The 25,963-nt window shown below is 41.8% G+C and overlaps 2 protein-coding genes across 11 annotated transcripts in view; one reads left to right on the top strand and one right to left on the bottom strand.

Moving 5' to 3' along the window:
• Positions 1-1,559: 1,559 nt before the first annotated feature.
• On the top strand, positions 1,560-25,090 carry HEBP2 (heme binding protein 2). Of its 2 annotated transcripts, XM_039532506.1 has the most exons (6): positions 1,560-1,908; positions 2,115-2,187; positions 4,655-4,790; positions 9,121-9,301; positions 10,848-10,944; positions 23,894-25,090. In XM_039532506.1, exons 2-6 carry the CDS (start codon positions 2,116-2,118, stop codon positions 24,008-24,010), a joined length of 603 nt encoding a protein of 200 aa, XP_039388440.1. In that variant the 5' UTR covers positions 1,560-1,908; position 2,115; the 3' UTR covers positions 24,011-25,090. The 2 variants fall into 2 exon arrangements, with proteins under 2 accessions (XP_039388440.1, XP_039388441.1); XM_039532507.1 differs by lacking the exon at positions 23,894-25,090 and having other exon boundaries at positions 1,561-1,908; positions 10,848-17,044.
• NHSL1 (NHS like 1) overlaps positions 19,128-25,963 on the bottom strand; it is a 234,445-nt gene continuing 227,609 nt past the window's right edge. For 8 of the 9 annotated variants that reach the window (XM_039532498.1, XM_039532499.1, XM_039532497.1 and 5 more), the window contains 2 exons: positions 25,827-25,956; positions 19,128-21,391 (listed from right to left, as the gene is read on the bottom strand). In XM_039532498.1, the coding sequence (XP_039388432.1) occupies positions 20,659-21,391; positions 25,827-25,956 (863 nt within the window). In that variant the 3' untranslated portion in view covers positions 19,128-20,658. Of the gene's footprint in view, positions 21,392-25,255; positions 25,413-25,826; positions 25,957-25,963 lie in introns of those variants that run through there. The other variant, XM_039532505.1, reaches the window with a different exon arrangement.

Here is a 25,963-nt window from a genome sequence, read left to right as displayed (position 1 = left end):
GTGAGGTGGGCCTTACGTAAGGTTCTTAGTTAATTCCCAGAAAAACATTAGAGATAATACCTGAACATAAATCTTGATTGACAACCATGAAAATATGCTGACGAAAGCTATGATGAACTAAATACAAAACATTAAGTTCATCCTTAGGCCAGTTCACCCTTTGACTTCAGTGAGGTTATAACTAGAATTAATTTGGCTTTTGTTTAATGCATCATTTTGGTGAAATTTTAAATGCAGGAGACTCAAAGTAATGTTTAACAACAGTTGGTTCCATGCACATACATAATCTCAAATACTATTCATGTGTTTAAAATCTTTCACCATCAAGATAATATTCTGCAATTCTATACCACCTTCCATCAAACTCAAAGTATTTTATTGGAATTAATTTAGCCTCTTGGCATCCCTGTAAATTAGGAAGGTATAATCCTGAGTTTTACACTAGATCAAGGAGAGCTGGCAAGCCCTATTCTAAGAATTTTGGTTTCCCTTCCCTAAATACAGCAGCTGTTGTAACATGCTGAAACTGTAGGGTTTATTTATACATCATTTTAGAAATGTTCTTCCTCTTCTTATTACCTTTAACCTTGCCTGAGACAGGGATTCCCCCTTCCAAACCACCAGATATGAGTTAGCTAGCTCTTCCATAGGAGAGATATGGGACATGCACGATGTGGGCAAACAGTGCCCCCCCCCCCCAAACCAGCTCACTCTCACACTCCAAACCCCTCGGCTCCACTCCAAAGCCCCCTCCTGCACCCCCAAACCCCTCATCCCAAGCCCTACCCAAGAGCCCACACCCCTCTGATACCCCAACCCCCTGCCGCATGAGAGAGAGGGAGGGTGGGGGAGAAGGAATGTAGTGGGTGGTGGGGCAGCGCTAGGGTGTTTGGTTTTGTGCAACTAGAAAGTTGGCAACCCTAGGCAGCACGTCCCTGGGAGAGATGTGTACAGATACAAATTGGTGTTGCTAAGTGATGTATCTGCCCAGACCTCACTCATTTGGGATGAACATGAAGGGACCTGAACGCCTAAATAGCCAATAATGTCTAATTCTTATTTGAAAGGCTGCCATAGAGGCCATTAAGGCCTTTTTACATTACAGTCAGAAGGGTGCCCAGCCTGGGGACTTGCTTTTGAGATCTCACCGGGTGTGATTTCCAATGACGGTCATGGCGCTAGAGAACCCCACACGCCCAGTCTCGCCGCAACAGGCGCAGCTCTGCAGAAGCGGCAGCCCGGCTGGGAAACGCTCCCGCTACTAATGCTCGGGGTAACCCCAACAGGTGGCCTGTTTCCGCGCACGGTAGCAAAGCCGCCGTTTAATCTCTCGCCCTGCTGCAGCGAGGGGGGATTGCGCTGTGCGAGTCAGGCTCCTTCACAGCCCCATCACCTCCCCGGGCCCGCCCCCGCCCCATTTCATAACACGTCCAGTGACTGGCGAGTGCTGCACGGCCCCGCGGGGAGGGACAGAGCGGGGCAGCACCGCCACCTCCCCGCCGTTTGGCCCGGCCCTTGCACCCACCCCCGGCTGATCCCCGGGCGGGCCGGAGCTTGCATAACTCCGAGCCACCGCTCGCAAGGCGGCCTGGCCCAGCGGGGGCAGAAAGCTGCTGGAGCCCCCCGGGGAGCGTCTCCCGTGCGAGCCCCCGGGCGGCGCAGCGCGCAGGGAAGGGCCCTTCGGAGCTGGCCCCGGTGCACTGCACGGGTGGGCCGGCGGGCGACTTTCGCCGCCTTCCCGCAGCAGGGCGAGGGGCCGACCCCCGCCGTGCGGTGGGTGTGCCCAGCCTGCAGGGGTTATGAAACCTCGCCGCCTGGCCCGCCCCCCAGCAGCTGGCAGGCTGCGGCAGACGGGGGAGCCCGCTGGGGAAGGACAGGGGCGCATTTGGGTGGAAGCTGCTGAGGCAGGTGAGGAAGAGAGATGGTGCTGGGCCGGCCCGGCCGGCCCCCGGGGTGGGGGAGGAAGAGAGAAGAGCTGCTGAGCCCAGCCCAGCCCTCCCGCCGCGGCTGGGTGGGTGCGGTGCACAGGGGGCTGAGTGCCCCCCTGCGGGTGGGGCTCCAGGGGAAGGGGCTAGAAAAGCCCTACTCAGTTTGCTCTGCTTTAATTTCCCCAGGATGCTGAAGCCCAACAAACAAGCTCTCGCCTCTGGGCTGGAGCTGCCTAAGTGGACAGCGGTACCAAGCCAGGTAAAATTCCTTTTAGCAAAAAGGAGAGGGGCCCCTGCTGTCTGCTAGAACACCCCACTGCACACTCATTTATCTGCCTTCCTTTCTGGTCAAAAATGTCAGGCTTAGGTCTCCGCAAAATAGGGGGCATGGCAGGGAGCTTGAGTTAAAGCACTTTAGCCCTAGTGCTTCAGAGAGCAGGGGAAATAAGTTTGATTAAAAAAATAAAAATCAGACTGCAGGACTCCAAGTTGCTAGAACAGTTGACGTTCTGTGGGCTGTGTTATATAAAAGATGAGTCATTTAGCCCATTATGATCCACTTGTCTCATCTTCAGCTTGTGATAATCATTGTGGAAAGTGGGGGGCAATGGGGGCATGCAGAAGTCAACTTGGACAGGAATTTTAGTCATTTCCTGCTCACTAGAGAGGTACAAGATATCAGTGCCGTAAGTAGGTTTTTGCAGTAGCTATGACATGATGACTTGCATAACATTTTTTTTATGCAATGCTATAGTGCTGAGGTATGTGTTTCCACCTGCAAGTGGAGCCATGCAAGCCAATACTCTCCATGGTGTCAGGACTAGCTAGCTATTCCCCATGGATCAAAAAAGATACCTTTTAGATTAGTTTTCTGTAACAATTTTGTATGTTTAAAATAAAATGCAAATAAATGCAGAATTTAAGGTTGCTGTAGCCACATTAAGTACACAGGTTGATTTAGGGTTATAATCAAAATTGTGTAAACAGAGGTTTCCTAAACCTAAAAAAATCAGTAGATCTACTTCTACGGAATTCTTGTAAAGGCAAATAGTTGGTTTGCACTTTTTGCTCTGGATTTGCAATCCAACTGTGACAACCTTTTGCTAACTGGAGTTGGAAAAGATGAAATTGTGGAGTTTTTATTTTGTGTTGCAGTTTGGTCAACAAAAATACACAGTATTTAAGTACTTGTTTTGCTTCCCATTATTGTAATGTCTGAAAGCTTGTCTAGAAGATGAACAGTTAGTGCACAGCAGACTGGCATGTAAATCTACCTTGCACTAGCATGCCATGCACTAAGTGTCCATGTGAACCCTCTGGCTGTGCATTAGAAGTTCCCTAATGCACATTGACCTACTCATGTTTCATAGCAGTGTAGATCAAAGCATACTAGGGCGTTTTTGGTGTGTGGCAGCAGGGTCCGCACAGTTTGCGCATAGCAAGTTAGTTTTACAGCCCAGCCTGCCATGCAAACTGTTCTTCTGTACAAGCTCTGAGAACCTCAAGTATTAATGAATTTATCTTCAATATCCCTGTAAGGTACAGCAGTACTAAACCTATTTTACAGATAAGAAAAACGAAGGGGCAGAGAAATTAAGTGATTTGCCCAATGTAATATGAGAAGTCAGTGAGCAGTATAGAAATTGAACCAAATCTTTCAGAGTTCCTGACCTGAAGTAAATTAAGCTCTGGTCCTCCAAACACTTAAGAAAAGTCACACACTTGTATGAGTAGTCCCACTGAAAACAAGATGACTACTTCAATGAGAAAAGTTATGCATGTAGTTGTGAGATCACAGCCTTAGATTGTTTAAGGTTTTCCACATTAATAATGTAAGGCAGAGACTGTCAAACTTTGACTGTCACAGTGGACTGGCTGATTAATAGCAGAAAGCCTTATGTCAAATAGGTTACTTTGGAATGCAAGTAATCATTGCAGTTGTGTGTTAGGCTGTTTAAAAAAAAGTGGTGGTGTTCCTTTAAATTAGAAGTTTCAGGTTGTGACTTTACAGTAATTTTTCTTCTTTGACTGAGTCAAAGCCCCACACAAACCACCAGGGGAATTTATTCTTTATTTTTCTTCACAAAGTGCTGTCAGACTAAAATAAAGGAAGATTAAAATTATGGTAATCCTGGGGTTTAGTTATAGTAAATAAGCTTTATTCCAGAGGGGGGTCATGGGGGTATTACATGGAGGATCACAAGCTGTCAGCCTCCACCCCAAATCCTGCTTTGCCTCCAGCATTTATAATGGTGTAAAATGTTTTTAAAAAGTGTTTTTAATTTATAAGCAGGGGAGGTCTCACACAGGCTGCTATGTGAAAGGGGTCACCAGTACAAAAGTTTGAGAACCACTGCTTTATTCCCTTTGTGTTCTTGCACATTATAATGTGCAACTTGGATAAATCAACACAGAAAAATTTCCATACATTTCCTGACTTAATTTTTTTTATAAAAACTTCATGTTTTGATCTGCACCACTGTTCCAAGCTTTGAGCAATAATTGGTCTCTCTCTTCTTACTAGTACCCAATCATTTTTCCCAGCAGCGTCAGGCTGGTTAATACACCTCCCCCCTTTAAAAAAGTTAGATAAGGAAAGAAATACCAATGCTAAGTCTGTGGTGTAAAAATGAAGTTCTGTTTCTCTGAATTCCTAATCACTTATGCTCTGACACCCACGTGAAGTGCTATTCTTGATAGTTTTGGGGTTTTTTGGTTGTTTATAGGCTTCAGATTATGAAGTCCGGCAGTATGAACCAGCTAAATGGGTTGCCACTCCTATTAAATCAATGGACTATGATTCAGCTGTCAGCACTGGCTTCATGAAGCTCTTTAACTATATTCAGGGCAAGAATGAGAAAGGTAAGATGCTCTGGACTATACTTTTCAATAATTCAGCATTTCTAACCTTTTGAAAGCTGAGCCCTCTTTCAGGAAAAGAGAGCCAGTCTCATCATTAAGGAACCCTACTATGTGATGGCAAAGGCTACACCTCTCAATCCATACATCTCCCACATCTCCACTAGTCTTTTGTACTCCTTCCACACCTGACTTTGGGAATGCTAGTGATTATGGTATAGATCTTCTGTCTGCTTTGAGCTGTGAAAGAGTTAGTGAACAATTAAAGTAGCACCTGTGTTAGCAGCCATTGTTTCAGGCTCAGTGCAGACTCAGGGATTAGTCTCTATTAGTTAACTAACAAACACTCTTTAGTGTTGAAAGGGATAACAGTTTTTTTGTGGTTTTGTTTTTTAAAGATTCTGGAGGACAGTTGGTCTTTCTGCACACCCATCTTGCAAACAGTCCCTCACTCTACCCAGGTGGATGCAGACTGTACTTTAGGAAACACTTCAACACAAAGTGTCTTCCTTAGTACCTAAATTGCAATAAGCAGCATTTAAATGGGCTTTATTAAATCTCTCTTTATAGTGGGTATAGGAAAAATACCATATTTAAATGTATGTATCTGGAATAGATCAAATACTAATACTAATAATATAATATAGACCAATCTCCTAGAACTGGAAGGGACCTTGAAAGGTCATTGAGTCCAGGCCCCTGCCTTCACTAGCAGAGCCAAGTACTGATTTTTGCCCCAGATCCCTAAGTGGCCCCCTCAAGGATTGAGCTCACAACCTTGGGTTTAGCAGGCCAATGCTCAAACCACTGAGCTGCTACCACCTCCCACCCCCCATACTAAATATCCTTAATGCTATCAGGGGATCCTATCTCCATAAGCTTGGCTTCTGATTGATTGATGACTGAATCTCTTTGTATTTTAAGCTATTGAAAAAGTAAATATGTGACAAAGCATTTTAAACATGTTATGCCCTATCATGGGGTTTACTTACCTCAAGCAGCTCCTTGTAGTCATGTCTGGGGATTAGCTCTGCCCAGTCTGATACCCCTTTTGTTTGCTTGTCCTGTGGTGTGTCTCAGTGGAAACAGGTTACTCCTTGGGGACTTGGCCATCTGACCAGGTTACTGTAGTCTTCTCCTTCCAAGGAGGCAAAGATGCACTTTCCCAATGGCCAGAAGGAGAACCCAGGCATATCCACTGCCCCTGGTTCAGGTCCAGGGACCCTCTGCCTAGCAGCCACGGTCCACTCATGCTCTGACCTTGTTGCTATTTCCCTGGGCTCTTTCCTAGTTTACTTTCCCAGCTTCTGCTCTCCCGGGGCAGGGGGCAGCGGTGCTCACTCCACAGCTTCTTTACTCCCCCTCCCCTGCAGTCTGGTGAGATTCTGTAGTCCAAGGCAGGATCCTAGGTTTAACTGTCTCCCTAAACAGCCTCTTTATCTCTTGCCAACACCCTTCTTTAGACAGGGACTGCAGAGGTCTATGAGCTCCTCCTTGTAGCTGTGTCTGACCATCAATGTCCCTTCTTTATAAGCCTAACCCAGCTCCTCCCCCAACTGGGCTTCATCAGGCATTAGTCATCATCAGTCCCTGGCTTCCTTCCAGGTGCAGCCTAATAGAGTTAATTGGCCTGTCTTACCTCTTCAGGCCTTGTGTGGGGGGTAGATACCCCATCACATGCACTAACAATTGTAATTTTTTCCCAAAAGAAATTGTTGGCATTATTGGATAATTCTGAGTAAAAGTGTTACTAGTAAATTCCAATTACTTTCCCTCTAGTCTGTCTTGATCATATCATTTGTCCTTTTTGTTTAGCAAGCTGCTTAAAATGTGTTTTTAATTTATAAGAGGGGTTGCAGTCAGAAGGTTGTTGTGTAAAAGAGGTCATCAATACAAAAGTTTGAGAACCACTGTCCTAAGGCATAAAAAGCCAGCATAGTAGTGGGTCCTTTTATAAGTCAGGATAGCTGAGAGGAGATAAGCTTATGGCTTTTATAAAACAAAAAACACCACCCTTACACCCTGAATACTCCTAACAGCAGGGAAGAGAAGCATTCAGCACATTAATGCTTCTAAATTTACCCTGCCTTCTTCCCCATCCCCACTTCAAAAGCCCTTCCACATCCACTTATTATGCCATTCACAATACCCACAGTGTTCCACTAGAAGAGGGGCCAAGGTGGAGGAAGGTAAGTGTCTTTCTTTAAGATATAAGGTGATAATCACAAGGTGTACTCACTGCTAGTAGCATCTCCTCCTGGTGACTACCTCTTGCCAGGTGCTGCCTTTGTCTCTGTCTGGTTTCTTTCATCCTGCAGCCCTTATCACTCCTGAAGCTGTAGCTTTCTGTGCATGGGTTGGTCCTCCAGCCAGGTCACTAAGGTCCTCCCCTTCTAGGCAATTTAAAGTCCTTCCAAGTGGTGACTTCACAGTGGCTGGTAGGGGAACCCTGCCCTATCCTCTACATTGGGTTCAAGCCCAGGAACCCTATAACAAAAGCCAAGGTCAGTACAGCCCTATCCCTAGCTGCTGTTTCCCCTGGACTTCTACCTACTTATCTGGCTTCCCCCTCTCTCTGGGTTTACGGGTCCATGTACCCTCCTCCAAGGGAGTGATAGTAGACTACTGTCTTACAAGCCCCTTGCTGCTCACAGCTCTTGGGCTTTCTACAGGCCCCTCCTGTTCCTGCCCAGCTGAGCCCATTTCCAATGAGTGGCCTGCTCTCTATCTCCTTCAGGTGCAGCCTGGGCAGTTAATTGGCCTGCCTAGCCACTTCAACCTCTCCAGCCCTGGGGGGGAGGGGCACCCCAGCACAGTGATATTTCTCAAAACTCTTATACCCCCTGGAGAGAGAGAAACTCCCCACAACCAGGCCTGTATAACTGAAAACAAAATAGTTAAATGCCTCCTCTCTAGTAGGCTGGTTTCAGCAGATGCTGAAGTGTTCCAGCCCACTGCATATTGATACATCAAAGCTATGGGAGCTACTCATGTGACTTTAGAACCTGGAAATTAGTTTGAAACCACGGATGGGCTGAATGTTCCTCTTCCCCACTGTTATTTTGGGGGCATTCATCAGTGATTGACATGTAGTTTATTTTTGATACACAGTTACTAATTATTTTGCTCTGCAGCCCAGAACCTATACAGAAGTCATATATAGCTGGTAGTGCTCACTTTTAGGGCAGCTGCAGTTGATTTTTATAAGACAGCCAGAGTGCACAGGGCATTTCCTATCAAATTATGAGTTAATAAACTTTGAACCTAAAACTACTTGCTTGTGGTCTGAAAAAAAAAGGTAGGCTTCATTGTGTTTTTGTACTGCATATTTTGTTTACATTTTGAGTTTAAAAAAAAAAAGGTCTGCAAGATAACCTCTTGATAGCAAGTACTGAATAGTCCAAGACAATGGGTACGTATACACTGCAGCTGGGAGAGAACCTCCCAGCCTGGATAGAGAGGCTGACACTAGCATGATAAAAATAGCTGCGTAGACATTGTGGCTCTAGCCACCTGAGCTCAAGCCTAGGGGGACCCAAGCCTGCACCAGAGCCACAACGTCAACACAATTATTTTTAGTTTGGTAGTTCAAGTATTTGCCTTGGCTGGAGGTGTGCTTCCAGCTGCAGTGTAGACATACAGCAGCATGTATAGACATTGGACAACCCCCAGTCAGGTTTAAATAGCAGTGTAGATGGTGAGGTAGTGCTTAGGTGAGTATATACACATCAAAAGCCTTAGGCTACATACCCTACAAGGTTCTCTGCATACCCAAGCAGTGCCTCCCCTGTATACACTGCTGTTTTTAGCAGTGTAGGTCCCGCTGCCTCACCACTGCCAGAGCTTTTCCCTGCCCCCGAGAAAGGCTCCACCAGTGGGGAAAGGATCCGGCTGAGGGAGGCGGTGGAGAAAGGTGTAGGAGCCTTTCACTGCTGCCTCCCCTCTGCCAGAGCCTTTCACAGTGTGGATGCAGTCTACCTATCACTGTGGCAGTTAGCTGTATGTACCCTTCATGCCGCTGCAAGTATAGACAAGGCTTAAGAGGTTTGGTCTGTAGTAGTGGAATGTTAACAATCAAAACAAAGGGATCTGCTGCATACGAGCAGAAATTTGCCATTATGCATTTTCTTTAAAAATTGTTACAAGGCAGACAAGATAATCCAAATACAATGCAACAATAGAAAAAACACATGAATTAAAACTACCTTTTATTAAATATAAATCAAAGGCAAACTTTGATAAAGCCACCAGTGTTCTCTCTTTCTTGACACACATCATTTGACCTGATTATTTGTGACAGAGCAGTGAACTGTTGCTTATTTGCCTCTGATAGGGATGAAGATAGAGATGACAGCTCCAGTAACATGCCATGTGGAACCTGGTGCAGGCCCATTCTGCGAGTCCACTATTACAGTCTCTTTTTATATACCATCTGATCATCAAGCTGATCCACCTAAGCCATCAGAGTCAGATATTTTCATTGAAAACAGACCAGAAATGATTGTATTTGTCAGGTATGTATTAACTAACTACAACTCTGCAAAGTACAGATAATAAATCTGTGCGCACAAGACAGCTTATACATGATCAAAAATGTTTTAGTTCTCAGAAGAGGTAGTCCTGGCACTTTTTGTAAAAATACAGCAACTCAATGTGATATCCTTCAGCTAAACTGTGTCTGCCACCTTGTGGCAGTCAGTTGATGAATAACATGGTGCATGCACATGCTTTATTGAATGAGTAATTCACTTTATACTAGCAACAGGGTCCCCAAACTTTTCGTGGTCGTGTCCCCCCATAGCTTGTCCACCCCCACTCCCCGGGAGCTGGGGCTGGGAGTGGGGCACAGACAGGAGTAAGGGAGCCGAGGCTGGGGCTGCAGCTGGGGGTGGGTCTGAGGCCGGGAGCAGGGCCAGGAATGGAGCTGCAGCTAGGGGCAAGGCTGGGGCTGGGAGGGAGCAGAGCTGAGGCTGGGGCTGGGAGCAGAGCACCTGCTGGGCCACAGTAGGGTTTGTGGCCGGATGTGGAGCCGTAGCCGGGAGCTAGGGCTGCAAATGGGGTCAGGGCTGAAGCAGAGCTGGGAGGCGCTTCCTCCCCCACCCCCACATGGGGACTGGCCCAGGGCTGCCCCACCCCCTGCCAATGTTCCTCCATGACATACCCCACAGTTTGGGGACCACTGTACTAGCCTGTAATTCAATCCAAATCTCTGTATCCTCATACCTTTTTCACATGAGCCCAGTAAGTATAATTAGTATACAGAAGTCACATGTCCTGAAAATATTTTGTTGAACATCCCTAGATGGAGATCATCTTGCATTCTTTTAAAAATTGTTATATTTTACTGTATATTAATGAAAACATCATGAAAGACATGGGATTGGAAAAAACCCTGTACTTTTAAAAACAGTTAAGAATATATGTTCACGTATACAGCAAAATGTTAATTGATGAATTTCCCCACTGTCAAATCTAAACCAAAACAAGTTGTTCTAAGACAAAGTTAACTTTCAAGCATAAAGTAACTAACTTCATTTTCCATGTAAGCTTCAGGTAGTATTTTTCCATAGTTAAACTCCTGAAAATGAAATTTTAATGAGTGCTGGGGAAATTGTCCCATCCCTGTTCTTGACCATTAATCCGGGGTGTTCAAACCACATTCCTTGGAATTTTGCTTTTCACAGTGGCACTCTCAGGACATCAAGACAACACTCTTTACAAGTGCAAAACAAGGCACGTGGTCATACATTTTACTAGTTTTGCACCAAGAACAACAGCTCTCATATAGGCCTGAAGATACCCCATTTTCCCATTGGTAAAGCCTGTTACTGTGAAATTATCTTAAAGGAAGTTGCAGAAGCTTCATCATTTGAAACAAACGGAACTGGACAAAGTACTAGAAAACAGGCTGTAGGGAACAGTCCCTGAAAGGGTTGAACTATATGGTTTCAAAAGATCACTACTGGCCCATGCTGGATTTAGACAGGCAGTATAGAGAACAAGCTTAGATTTATCAGTGATAAGCTTTCTTCATGTTCTCGTGCTGTTTATTATTGACAGGTCTTTTGGAGGATATTCCAGTGCCACAAAGAACCAAGAAGAACTACTGACACTAGCAGAAAGTTTGAAGCGGGATGGGAAAGTGTTTGATGAAAAGGTCTATTATACTGCTGGCTATGACAGCCCTTTTAAATTGCTTAATAGACACAATGAGGTGTGGCTTTTCAAGAGAAATGGAAACCCCAGCAATCAAGAATAGGAAACAAAATGCTTTCTTGAGAGACAGAAGTTCAGTTTATTCAGACACTTCTTTTTTGCCTGGGAATTGTAAGTAATTTTTTTTTAAACATCTAGACAGATTATAATCTATCAGATTTCAAATGTGCCTCTTCTAGAATGACACTACAATTTTCCCCATTCTGTCAATAGTATGAGACTGGTCACACTTTCAGTTAGAGTAGAAAGCCATGAAATTTTCCCTGTTTTCCTTCCACTTCACACCATGTTCCCTATTTCCCTCCCCTTAAAATCCATCTAGCACACACCTAGAGAGGTTGCTACAGCATAACACAAGGAACTCTTCCTATGTATTCTGTGGCCACACTCTTTACCGCAGACCCTATCTCTCACCACAGAGCTGGGCTCCACAATAAGCTTTTATTTAAAAAAAAAAAAAATCTGTATCTGCAATGACTGTGTAGAAAACAAGAACTTAGTGTCTTTGCAACCAGCAGGAAAACAACAACTGAGGTTTGAATGGCCTCAGTCATCTCAGTGGGTTATTACCTCAAAGATGACACTTTAAATATCAATATTAACTATTTCAGTGCTAACAGAACTTTAGCACTATCATAGAATCATAGGACTGGAAGGGACCTCGAGAGGTCATCTAGTCCAGTCCCCTGCCCTCCAGGCAGGCCCAAGTGTTATCTAGTAGGCTGTTGACTGGAGCAGCAGAGTTTGAATTCTGACAGCATATAGTGTGCCAGCACTGGACTGACCGTCCATTTTTATAAACCTTAATTTGTTGCTTATGATAGTTGCTGTATTGGCAGCAGCAAGGACAGGAAGTCATCTCGCCCCAGTGCAGGGCAAACTACTCTGTACTACCCTGCCAATGCCTGACTAATCCTACTGTCTATTTAATCCTGGACCTCTATGCCAAGTCTGCCAGCAAGGATGCCTGGTATTGAGAATTATTGTGTTGGCACCTGTGAATTGTGGACGTTTCTTCACTGCAAGTTCAGCCGAGACCACTTACGCATTTCTTGTTGGCCACTGAATAGCCATCATATGGTAACAGCTTTACACTTGCTAGAGTATAGGATATTGATACAACATATCCACACCTTGATAGTAATAGTTTGCTTATTTTTAGCCTCAAAGCCTCCAATATTTGCCTTTTGAAATACATTGTTTGCTCTATGGTACTAGTCCAGGCACTTATATATAATATACATGTTAGTATATTCAAGTAATATCAATTGTTACCTTTGCTTTTTACACTAGGACTGATATATACTTTCATGCTGACTACTGATGCATTGACTTTAAAAGCTTTTATCCTTTGACTATATTATCAGTCCAAATTAGCAAAAGTACGCAAGGCAATTCACCATCCTTAAGTCAGCACATTGTTGCAGTCTCCTGTTTTAGGAGAACTGGTTAGGACTGGCTTTAGAATCCATCAAAGGTGCTTCTAAACTGACATAAAAAGTAGCTGCATGCAACTAGAAGCTCCCGCTAACCCTAGAATCTTCATGCTCTCACATTTTAAAAAATGAATCACTGTTCCAGAAGTTAATTTCACTTAAAGTAAAACAGATATTTTTGTTTAAAACCATGCGTGTACAGGGTCCTTTCCAAGCAAATTAGACGCCTTAAGTTCTGCCCTGAGGAGTTTACAATCTATATTAGACTGACAATGAAGAGACCATGGCAGAAAAGGGGATTGGGCAGGAGACAACAGAAAATAATAGCAAAGGATTGCTGCAGCTGCATTATTTTTTTTGCAGAGAGAAGATCAGATAAGCCTATTTTGTTTCACTTTTTGTTTGCTATACTTTTTTTTTCCAATTTAAATTGGTTCTACAATAGTTAGGATTTCTGCTGTCTAATACAATTCTAAAGTCTGGTTCAATAGGGTATTATATTAGAGAGGAAAGGAACTGTATGGTGGGATATTATCTATTCAGATTGGAATTTGCTGGTAAAGGCCCTGATCTCCCACTGAAATTAATGGAATTTTGCCATTGATTTCACTGGGGATTGGCCCCAAAAGGTTGTTTGAAAAAAAGTCATTGGAATGTTCATCAACAAAGTGCCTAAGTAATTTGTGAGAATGAAATGTACTTATTGCATAATGGAGTGCTAGAAAATTGTTTACTCTCCTTCAGAGCAATAAATTACCTGACACTTCGACCTTTACCATCAACTTTGTTCAGCATATATTAATTCAGGTTCTTAACATAAAGGGTGTCTACACTGAAATTTGATACCTGTGGCTTGCCCGTGTCAACTGACTCAGGCTCATGGGGCTTTTGCTCTCCGAGCTGACTTGGGGCTGTTTAATTGTGATGTAGGTGTTTGGGCTTGGGCTGCAGTCCAAGCTCTGGGACCCTCCCACCTCACAGGGTTGTAGGGCACAGGCTGCAGTCCGAGCTCTGGGACCCTCCCACCTCACAGGGTTGTAGGGCGCAGGCTGCAGTCCAAGCCCAAACATCTGCACTGCGATTAATCAGCCCCTTGCCTCAAGTCAGCTGGCACAGATCCCAGAGTGGCCACTATCATGTTCCACACCCAGTATCCTTTTTTAAGGTCCACTATGATCTAGTGTTAATAGTGCTCTTAAAATGATGGAACCAAGAGATTTATCCTGTTTGTCTCAGAAGAATTTGCTGTATTGACTATGAAATAATACTATTAATTTTGGATCAAAGTTAAGGTTGTATGATGATGAAACAAGCGCTTCATAAACAAATAAGTTTTATAAAGTATAATGTGGGCAGACTAAGACATAAAATGCTCCAACTAGTCAAGTCTTTTGTAAGTGCTTCAGTTATGTAAAAGGACTGAATAGTTAAGTACATTGCTACCCAGCAATCTTAATTGGGTTTTAGTTAAAGTTTTGTGTTGTACTTTAATAATCTTATGTAATTAGATTGTTTTAAAATTTGTAAATAGATGGGATGGGGCACTAACTTACGTTAAAGTAGTAAGTGGCGGTCATGCAAAAGATGGCTCTGCAGAAGCTTGTATTATATAAAGCATACCAGAGAAGACATGCATGTTCACTACACAGTTATGTTACGCATGGACAGAATACCCTATCTTCACTCAAAACAGTGTTGAGGAGTACAATCGCCATCACCAGGATATCCCTCATGTTGGTTCTGTGTGAGGTGCCATTGATGTCTGCTCAATCCATATTTTTTCAGGTGGAAAATCGGTGGAGCATGGAAGGATTAAGTTTTGCCCACTACTGTTGTCCTGATGACACCATAAATGGCTACTCCATATATTTTAGGGGTTTGGGAAGTGGTCCTCTATCTATAAATCCATGTGGGCTGGTGGTTAAAGGAATTTGGAAAACTTACAAGGGTAAAACGTTATCTAAACCGGAAAAGTTGCACCGGTTTAATAAATTGATTTTAAATCAGTCAAGCTAAACTGATTTAAGGGATGGTCAAACTGGTTTACGTGAATCTACATTAGAGGGTTTGCACTGGTTTAATTATTAATTTAGTCAAACTGGAATAGACAAGGCCTACAGTTGGGACTTGGCAGGAAATCTTGCTTCTTTCAAGGAAGGGAATTAGTTATATTTATTCATTAAGTTAGCATGACTGGCAGCTTGAAGGGACTCTCACCCACTAATTATAAAAAATGGGCAGGTTGTGTCTGCCTTACAAGAGACAGACATATAAGCAGGCAGGGAAGAGGAGCTAAGTGACTTTCTTATTCATTTTATCATTAGAAAAATGTAAACAACCATCATATTTGCCTGCACTTCTCCTCCTTCAGAGATTAGTCTAAATTGTTTTGCCTCAAGCAAAAAAAGGTTGCTGCTAGTTAGTTTTGTCTTCACCTTACAGCTACGTGCAGGTTGCCATGGAACGCATTTTCCTAATAGTGTCAAACTCTTTCATTCCTCTCCTCCTCTGTAGCAGTTTCCAAGTCTGAGGTCTCCCTTCTATCTGTTCCTAACCCCTCAATGTGTCCTTTCAATATGTTCCTACATCCAAAACTTCTTTTGATTCTCTCCTTTATTTCTAATAGCTCTCTCTCCACCCTCCCCTTCCTTTGTGATCTGAAGCATGCTTTTGTTTCCCTCCCATCCCTATCTTGGGGGAGGAAGGTGGAGAAAATTTGATTCTACCTTCACTCTATCTTGCCCTCCATATACTGAGTGCAGTATCTAGTCAGGCTGCATCTACATCCCTCTTCAACTTTATCCTTGATCTCCTCTCCTCCCATCTAGCTTCTGCTCTTTCCTCTGCACTGAAACTGCCCTGCCCAAGGACACTAATGACCTTCTCCTAGGTAAATTCATGGGTTCTGTCTCCATCGTTCTTTCTGAACTATCTGATGCCTTTCACACTGTTTACCTTTCTTCCCTACTTTGTCCCCTCTTGGCTTCCCCAACTCTGTGCTCTGTGTCTTCCCACTCTCCTTTCTATTTGTCTCCCTTAAAAATCTATTATTGGCCACCTCTTTTCTCCCCATGATCTCAGCTGCTCTGAGTTTCAAGCCCCACTTTGATACATACAAGTCCCAAATCTTCTCTACCTGATTTTCCCCCTCCACACATCATCATTGAATATCAAGTTGCCTATATAGCATTTCATTTCTCTGTCCCATCACAAATGCACTCTTTCCAAAAGTGAACTTCCATCCTCACTCCTCTCCAACGCCTCCTTTCCATGATTAACAACTCTGCTATCCTACCTGTGTCTCAAGTTCATAACCATGTCATCTTTGACTTCTCTCTCCTCCCTGACTCATCATATCTCATCTCACTACATACTGTCATTTCTTCTCTTTTAATATCACCAGAATCTGCCCTTTCCTCTCTTCTAAAACTGATTCCCATGCCTTCACCAACTTTGGCCTTAACTACCTTTCTCCCTCTGGCCTCCTTGCTCTTCCCCCTGCAGTCCAGAAAAACCCTGCTGCTAAAAGAATTTTCCTTTGCCACTTCTCTGACTGCATCATTCCTATAATCCACGCATTGGCTTCCTGACTCTTACTGTATTAAATTCAAGCTTCTTGTCATCATCTTCAGGGTCATGCATTTACATCTTGCTCTCATTTCCCCCTCTTTTATTCTCTGTTTTCCCTCAATACTCTGTACTTCTTCATCTCTCCTGCCACTTTAGGCTCTGTGCCTTATCTCACGCGCTCCCTATGCTTGGAATAGTCTACACTCTTGTCTGTCAAACACAATCTCCCCGCCTTCAAATCCACATATTCCAGAAATTCTTCCCTAACTTCTCATAACCAATAACCTCCACCTCCTTCTGAATCTGACCTACTGGCCCTTGATTAGTCTTCATCTTGTCTAGATGGTAAGCTTATTGGAGCAGAGGATCCATACTCTGTTTGAAAAGGATCGTGTCAGTTTTGTATATGACCTCCCTGACATTTTCTGCCCTGGGGCTGGAGTTCCCAGCCAGGCCCACCCTCGCAGCTCCCAACCCCCAACCTGATGGGGGGGGGACCCTGCAGCTGCCCAGACACAGCGGTCAGCAGGGACTCCCCACAGCTGTCTAGTTGCAGCCACGGCCAGCGGCTGGGAGACCTTGCAGCTGCCTGGGGCGAGAAAGTTGTAGCAATAGAGCTAGATCAGCAAAATCCTCCTAATGTAGACAGAGCTTATACAGGCAAAAATGTACTTTTGCTGGTGTAGCTTCTACCAGTTTGGTTAGTGAAAGAAAATGCTAGCATAGATATGTAAAAGAACCACATCCTTAATCAGCATTACTATGTGGACAAAATTAGACTTGGCCTAAGAATATGCTGCCAAGGAGTAGTTGTGTATATATCAGAAAATTCAGTACAGATCACTGACTGAGGAGGTACAGTGATTGAAGACAGAGAACATCACCAGATTCCAGAGGCACTACTTGGAATAAAGATGTCTATAATCTGATTAGAACATATTTTACTATATAAGCCTTACACTGAATGAAATGTGTTCCTATAACAACCACCTGATTCATTGATTTCTGCCTTTTTTAGTTCCGAATTAGATACCTCCGAACAGTGGAATTGCATATTTAATCTCTTTTGATAAATCATATTGTAATATGTTATTTTTGTTTGTCAAAATGCATTGCAAATATTTACTTTGTTGCATAGGTAACAGATTGAAGAAAATCAAGTTTTTAAAACAGAAAATGCTAATATTTGCAACACAAAGGAATAAAAAGAAAATAGGAAAATCTGAAGGATAAACTTGGCATTGAAATGGTTCTTTCTACTCAAGTCTTAGCCACAGAAAGAAGAGAGATTACTGCAGTCACATACGTTTCAGTTTCAAAAGGTCACAACCAACTCACTCAAACACAACACAACCGAAACAAGCCTCTGCCTTTCCAAGCCATCCAATCTAATAATATATGAGAGCTATGGATTACTATTTGGGACATCAGAACTGCCATATCAGATTGGACCCATGGTCCATCTAGTCCGGTACCCTGTCTCTGACAGTGGCCAACACCAGAGGCTGAGAAGAAGGGGCAAGTAACCCAATGATGGGCAATTAGTGAATAAGCTCCCCTGGAGAAGTGTTTCCCCCACCTGTATCACTTGATGGTTGACTAAACCATTCTTTAAAAAAATCCTCATACATTTAATTGGTTTGTCTCATTAGCCAGATGTTTTAATTCTACTACGCTCTTGGCCTCAGATAACCTTTAGAACACATTGCCACAAGGTAATAATGTGTGGTATTAATGTAGCTCCTTTTAACAGTTTTAAATGCATTGCCTTTCATTTTCATCAAAGGTGTCCCTTGTGCATAGGGCACCCATTTTACCCTCTCTGTATCATTCATTATTTTGTGTACCTAGTAGCTCTCATTCATCATCTTTCTAAATAGAACAGTCCAAGTCCTTTCAATTTTTCTTAATATGGCAGGCTCTCCCCATGCCTCTAACATTTTTACTGTCCATTTGAGATAGAATATCATCATCACTGGTTTCTACACACACTACTGATCTGCCATTCCATCCTCTTCCTGCTACTTACAGCCCTGGGTTGTCACGTTGTTTTATTCTATTCTTACAATACTCAGTATTTCTTATATAAATGCAAAATTCAACTCAACCTTAACTATGGAGCTGTTACTGAACACAGGGCTGGAAACCAGGAACTCCGAAGTTCTTATTGGTATACCAGATGTACCATTGAGTTGCTGGGTAGCTTGGGAACTTGTCTTAGAGCCTGATCCTGCAACCACAGACCTGAATAGACCACACTGAACTCAGTATCTAAATGTATTCACACACTTGAAGCATCAGGCCCATTAGTCTCCCATCTGCAAAATGGGACTAATTACCTCCCTCTCAAGATGGTGTTATGAGATTAGTTAACATTTGTGTAGCCTTTTGAAAATGTAAGTGCTACTTGTTACATGAAAATGTGGAGCTCTACATATAATATTTGATTGGCATAGGAAGAAAAATGATAACCATGTGTGATTCCCCTTTATTACAACTTTCATTCAACATGTAGTACTTGTGCGTTTTTGGGTTTTTTCGCAATGCGTCTTTATAGCTTTAAATAGCTCAAATCAGTATTAACAATTATTTTAAATGTTGGTTACCTTAATTAATTTTCACTTAGTTCCAATAATCAAATGCATATATTTTTGCTATTTTCACCTGCTCAACATATCTGAAGCAGAGAAAGTTTGCTATACACAGTTCCATTGTTCCAGGGATTTAGACATACAGCACTGCAGAGCCCATATTATGAGCAAACTGGCTCCCACTGATTTAACCCCTCATCTGCTGCTTCAAGAACTTTAGTTTCCTGGGACCGGTAGCAAAGAAGAGAGGAGGAACAGTAACATCTGAGTAAATTATACAGTAAACAGTATGTGGTGGAGGTTGGAGATGAGTTAGGATTTCTTCATGTCTATTCATTGCAATTGAGGTTGTCCCAAAAGATATGCAAAACGGGATGTAGAGATACACTTTAGTGGCATCTAACCATTTTTGGTAAGTTTCGCTATATGAACGGGGATGTTAGTAGTTAAGATGCATGGTTTTCTATATAAGAGCACAAAATGTTGGCTGCAACTTTTGACAGATGTTATCAATTCAGAAGACAAGATAGCAATTGGCAGCCTTGTTTTATTTAAGCAGAGTCACAGCATTGTCATCATCCCCCTCTTTTGAGGGGAAGAGTTAAGTGAAGGCCCTGAAAATTTACATTACTAACAAATAAGGGTTTGAAGAAAGGGATTACAAGCATATTTCACTAAAATAAATAATCTACAAAGAGAGTGTTTCTTAAAGCAGTCTAAAAATGTATAAATTCTAAAGTGGGAAGATCAAAAGGTATTTAACAACTTCCATTATTTACAATCAATATAAAAACTGCACAAACCATCAAATGATGCAAAAATCCTTTTCAAAATTAAAATCTTCCTTCCTACTATGAACCAAAAACTCCAGCCAATGTTTCAGTTTTAATCAACTGTTTTCTTTACAAATGAAAACCATTAAACACTTTTATTACCATCAGTAAAATATACAATAAAATAAAACAAACCTTGCTAATTCCCCCTCCCCTAAAAATAGAAATACTGCAGGCAAATCAAAAAGGAAAATAACTAACTTACTCTTTGGTAACCAAAAGTTAGCAAATATTTGACATTTCAAGTGATGAAAGTTATAAGAAGTCTTCCCATTTTGATAAATGGAAGAAGAACTTCTGTCAAAATATAACTCCCATGTTTAATTTAAATTGAAAGGCTCCACCACTGCTCTGTGGTGCAAACTCTCAAATTCATGTTTTGTGATTAATTTCATTTCAGACACCTGAAACTTTCCAAATCTGGCAGTGTATTGCTTATTCCTCTCCCATTTTCCTATTATTTGCTTACATTCTCTTTATAAATATGCATCCTGTTATTTCAGTTCTCCTAAGGGATCACTCAATTTCCAATCAAGTAAGCAATTCACTTGGAAGTGAGAGTGTGTTTGTGTGACTGTCACTATGGCTGCACAGCAGCTAGTACTGTATTACAACTGTGCCCACTCTCTTGTGTTAGGTTTAAAAAGTGTATATTTTCCTCTGGAAAAATGTACCTACACCAATTCATAATCTATTTCATCTTTTTACATTAATATGACATGCTTAAATTAACAGGCGCACACACAAAAAAGAAGCTGTGTAGCGCTAGCCCTGCTACCTCCAACAGGCCATGCATCTCATCCACTTCCCAAGCCTCAGAAATATAATGCCTTTAAAGCAACTGCCCCTTTGTACCACAGAAGCTTCCCATCTTCTTTTCAGGCTTTACATCTAAATTTTGCTCTCACAATCAAAAAGTATAAAAAAATTCACACCCCAAAGGATCTGAGAAAACTCCCTCAGACAGGACTTTTAAGGCTTATGAAAAAGTTCAACTGTTACTTTCTTTAAAGTTGCAGACCACCTACTCAAAGCAAGCCCTACCCTACTCAACCCAACCATGCAGAGCAATCAGTGCTCCAGCATTCAATGCACATATGAAGTTTATGTAATAAACGCTCAGCAAAATAAACTGTTCTGGACTGGGCTTTCTCCTGGGATCTGTTGCTTACTCATTCTATATACCATCTGAAAGACCAATACCAAATGCCTTTGTTCTCACTTCTTAACTTTTTTCGTCTGAAGGGCTTAGACACTTCTTTGAAGCATTTGGTTTTACCAATTGAGTCATTACGTCTAGGCGGGTTGGAGCCTTGGTCTCACTGTAACCGGCCTCCTCAGCATATGGAAAATCATTCATGTCCATGTCATCGCTGTCAAACACATTGAGCTGGCTCTCTTGCTGCTCTTTTAATGTCCTACGGATCCTGCTCTCTGCTGGTTCAACCGATTCCCCGTCTCCCTCGCTAATAACAGTCATGGGGCTGCTCTGGATACGGTTCCGGACGTTGTACTTGCTGCTGGCAGCAGAGGGTGGTGTTCGTGACCTGCCATACCTAGTGCTGGAAAAGGACATACTCCTTGGCATCAGGCCTTCACTCTTGGCCCATTCTTCCTGGGCCCTTTTGTTCTTGCTGGGGGAACAGCTCGCAGGGCTGTCAGGAAACTCAAGGGAGGAGTCTGACTTTGTTCGGTGGAACCTCGGATCTGTATTCTTCAGCATCTCTGCTGCTGACATGCGGGAACTGGTGTCTGAGCGGCTCCCCTTCTTCAGCAGCAGGGCTTTGAAGTTATCGTTGCTGGTGCTGCTCTTGCGAATGCTTCTCTGAATTGATCCTGCGTGCTTGAGGGAAGCTAGATTTGGGGAAGCACCAGTGGGTGTTACTGGGGGCGAAGGAGAATGGTTGCGGGTACGGTCATCTTCAGAATCTTTGCGGCCAAGAACTTTCCTTTTGGATCTGAGATTTTAAATATAAAAACAAAATATTTCCCCCCCAAATAAATGAGGAAGTCAATTCAACAAACGAATAAGCAGGACAGCAAGTTACCGTTAAACAGAGAGGGGAACAACCTAGGAAGTATAAATAATGACACCACCAAACCTGTGCATATATTAAAACAGATCTTTGAGGCATAAAGGAGTCAGAGACAAATCCACTATTCTTATTCCTCAGAATAGGAATAGTGAATCTATTGTATTTGACGGTGCTGAAGCCAATTTGAACTTATTTTCCAAACAAGATTTTCTAAAGCTAATACTTGACTAAATCTAGATATAGGCTGCATTCTTTTTGTCCACAAATATTGGGATTTGATCACAAAAAATTAGGGCTGTCGATTAATCGCACGTAACTCATGTGATTAACTCAAAAAAATTAATCGCAATTAAAAACATTAATCATGATTAACTGCATTGTTAAACAATAGAATACCAATTGAAATTTATTAAATATTGTTGGATGTTTTTCTACATTTTCAAATATATTGATTTCTATTACAACACATAATACAAAGTGTACAGTGCTCACTTTATATGATTATGTTTGAACAAACATTTTCATTGTAAAAATGATAAACAAAAGAAACAGTACTTTTCAATTCACCTCATATAAGTACCGTAATGCAATCTCTTTATCGGGAAAGCGCAACTTACAAATGTAGGGGTTTTTTTGTTACATAACTCCACTCCACCTGTAGGCTCTAAAGTTTTACATTGTTTTATTTTTGAATGCAGATTCTTTTGTACATAATTCTACGTAAGTTCAACTTTCATGATAAAGAGATTGCACTACAGTACTTGTATTAGGTGAATTGAAAAATACTATTTCTTTTGTTTTTTACAGTGCAAATATTCGTAACCAAAAATAAATACAAAGTGAGCGCTGTACACTTTGTATTCTGTGTTGTAATTGAAATCAATATATTTGAAAATGTAGAAAACGTTCCAAAATATTTAAATAAATGTTATTCTATTATTGTTTAACAGCACGATTAATCGCAATTCATTTTTTTAATTGCTTGACACCCCTATAAAAATAGATCTGTCTAGTCGGTCTGGCATATTCTTTAGAAACTCATGCTGTTTATTGCTCATGGTTCCTCTAGGAGAGCTTATGGATGTAGTTTTGTGCATTTTATTTTGGAAATGTACATGGTCATGCATGTCAACAACACTAAAGATAGGTTTGAATAAAAAGAACTAGATGTTATGGTTTTAGATAAAATGATTTTAAAAATAAGAATTTAAATGGTTAAAATCAGGCCTTCAAGATAAATGGCAGATATTCACAATGCTGTTGGTGCTCTGTGACTTCCATCTGTTTGATTACAGAGCCAAGAGCAGACCAATTTGCTAACTTACAACATGAAATTTATCTTTGCAGCCAGAGGAGCGACGTGATTTTAAATTTAAAAATGAAAACTATAGAAAACACAGCAAAAATCAGAAGAGCCTAAGTGTGCGGGAACTGGATTTTTATTGCCCCTGTCTTTACGTCATTATGTAGGTTATATGCTTGGCACCTGTGGACTAAGAAATGATGCATATAAAAAGTGTATTAATGCTAAATTATAATATATATAATATCACCAAAGGATTTAAAATGACTCTCAGCACTAATTGCAAATGCAAGATTTACACAACAAATTACATATTATTTACTAAAAGACTTGTACAATACAGACAATTCCCCTTATTAAAACCATAAATGGTACAACTCCATGTACACCTAAGGACGTTTTGATGTAATGTTTCATCCCCATTTCTGCCAGAGGCTGAGCTTTCTCCATGGCAAGCTCAGATGCATTTTGCATTATGGCCTACCAACAGAAAACGAGGTACCAAAATACAGTCCATTGGCTAAGCTGGAGGCAGCAAGAGGATGTAGCCACATGATATCAGGAGTAATCTCGGGACCCTTTGTGCTGGTGGTGTTCAGGTGCATCCCACCTATTACACACCTGTAGTCAACTTATTGTGTCATTGGTGTAATTTTCAAATGCTGATGCGTACATCTTTCTAGCTGAGAGAAAAGTGCAGTGCTGGCACCTATCCATTGTGAGAGAGAACAGGCGATGTTAAGGAGTATAAGGGGGGAAAATATTGCAACAGTGTTGTCCAAGACCAGGAACATCCTATCTAAGTCAATCTCTGTGTCAGGGCCTACGCAGCAAGGGAGAATAATGCTTGAATTTTAGTATACGCATTTATATGTTATACGGGGTAGCTTAATGACCCCTATATATAAGTTGCCTAACACTTTCCACTTATCAAGGATTATTGTGATCTTGTCTTAAAGAAGCTCTTACAGCTCCATCGTTTGTGGCCTGCCTTGGCTATTTTGCAGGAAGAATCCTCAGGGTCTAGAGAGATGGCTTCCCCTTCCCCCACAATGAAATTCCATTCAGATTTGGCTGAAATATAAATGGTTAAAAGTGGTCATTTCCCTTCTCTTTCTTAGGTTCCCTGGAGAAGTTGTGGCAGGTTGCCACAAACACTGAACACTCCGAGTCCAGGCTCTCATGCAGCTGCCAAAGGAACACAATTGCAATTTCCTAGGCTGAAGCATGCTCAGTGAACACAGTGAGTCGGAGGGGCACGCTCAGTGTGGTTGGCCTGGAGCTCTGAGGGTGTGCAGTATCCTCAGTGGAGACGGAACATTTGCTGCCAGCCCGGAACATGCACAAACCAAGATTTTCAGAGGTTTATTATTCAGCCAGATTTCACAGGGAGAGCAAAAGGCACATCTCTAACCTAGGCTGAATTCCTTTCCAAATTTCAAGTCCCTGCTCCGAAGCATGGAGACATAGGACCTTCTCAATGTCTCGTTGCTGGGGAGGGAGGGGAAGGAGGGAGGCTAGGGTTAGGAGAGAAAGAAGAGAGCATTTTAACATGGCCAGAACAATCTTATTTTTTCCTAGTATTGTTCTCAAACTGAACCATTTTTTGCTGAAACTTTCTTAAAAATTCAGCCTGAAGCAGACACCTAACATGGAAAATTTCAGCCCTAGTAGTTAAAGTTTAACAAAATTATAAGCAACTGAAAACTGGGGTCTTTTAAAGGGAAGTCCCAGGTAATATTAACTATAGCCATCATTAACAGCTCTATTTTATTTTTATATTTTGTCTATAATGTGTATGTGTGTGTACAGATAATGTTTTCACCCTTCAGCCATAAGGCACACATTAATTCCATGTATGTATTCCATGCAGAGCGAACCTTTGTGTGTATATAATGTAAAATATTGCCCTCAAGAAACCAATATTTCCTTTGTACAATAATTCTTTCAGCTTCAGACATTATATCACAATTTTCTTTTTGAAGGGATATCAAAAAGTTATGGAAAGCCAACATTGTGATATAATGTCTAAAATGGAGAGGATTATTTCACAAATGAAATCATACATGCGTACTGAGTGTCCTGATTCCTAGTCATGTGCATTAGCCACAAGTCTTCCTCTTTTCTAATATTTGTGATGGAAAAACCTCACAAACCGTGTACAGAAACTGAGTAATTACATTCCTAGTGAGTGCAAGTAACCAATTACAATGACCCTTTGGAAATTTGGCCCATATGTGTTATGAAGAAAACTACATGGCCATAAGATGGCACCACTACCACACACATTCCAAATGCAAGTTCTTCAACTGTTCCAATTGTAGATAATTTTTTTCTGCATACCTGCTGGGTTAAATGGTGTACCTGCTTCTCACTGAAGTGTTATTTTTTTAAATCTAAAGAAAGCTAAATGAAAAATCAGGTACCTATTGAGTTGGGAGGTTTTTAAACAGGGGAATCTGTATTGCACTCTTCATTGCTAAACCAGTTTGACACAAAAATACCCCACTTCAGACTGGATTATGGCAAACTATAATCCAGCACTTGTCATATGTTTTCCCATATGACTGACATATTATGTTACTTGCCAGTTTAAGCCACGCTTGCCATGAAGCATTAGCGTTGAGCCTCTGTCCCAAACTGCACCATATAACCAGCGAAGGAGAGTAAAAGGGATGAAGGGGAAAGGGAATGAAAACAAAAAGATACACAGAGAAAGCAAAAGTAAAGTTAATCAGGCAGATTAAGAATAATACAATATACACAAGGTGTAACATGAAATTTTCAGGGGTCAGGAGATTTGTAAGGTTATCAAAACTGGTTTAACTGTGAGCAATTTTTAATGTGGAATTAGTTAAATATTATTATAAAGCAATAAAACGCACGTTCTTGTGTTTATTACTGATTTCCAACTACAGTTATTTACTAGAAAATAAAGAGGGTTTTGCAGTAAAAACAAAAATGATCAAAATTAGGTTTCTTTGGAGGAGACTATTAACTGAATTGTGAGAGAGTTAGTGGATGGAGCAATACCGACAGCAACTTCCGCAGTACCTGTGAATGGCTGCAAACAGATCCTCAGTAGTTCTCGGTCTAGCTGGCGTTGCCACCTCTTCACTCCCTGCCCTGTAACTGTTGCTTGGCAGTGATGAATTATTTGTTGTGTCTGTCTCAAACACCTCAGCTAATCA

This window comes from Mauremys reevesii, linkage group 3 (assembly GCF_016161935.1).
Source record: "Mauremys reevesii isolate NIE-2019 linkage group 3, ASM1616193v1, whole genome shotgun sequence".
Classification (NCBI taxonomy): domain Eukaryota; kingdom Metazoa; phylum Chordata; order Testudines; family Geoemydidae; genus Mauremys; species Mauremys reevesii.
Note: the sequence above shows the minus strand (reverse complement) of the source record. Positions and strands in the feature narration are given on the sequence as shown.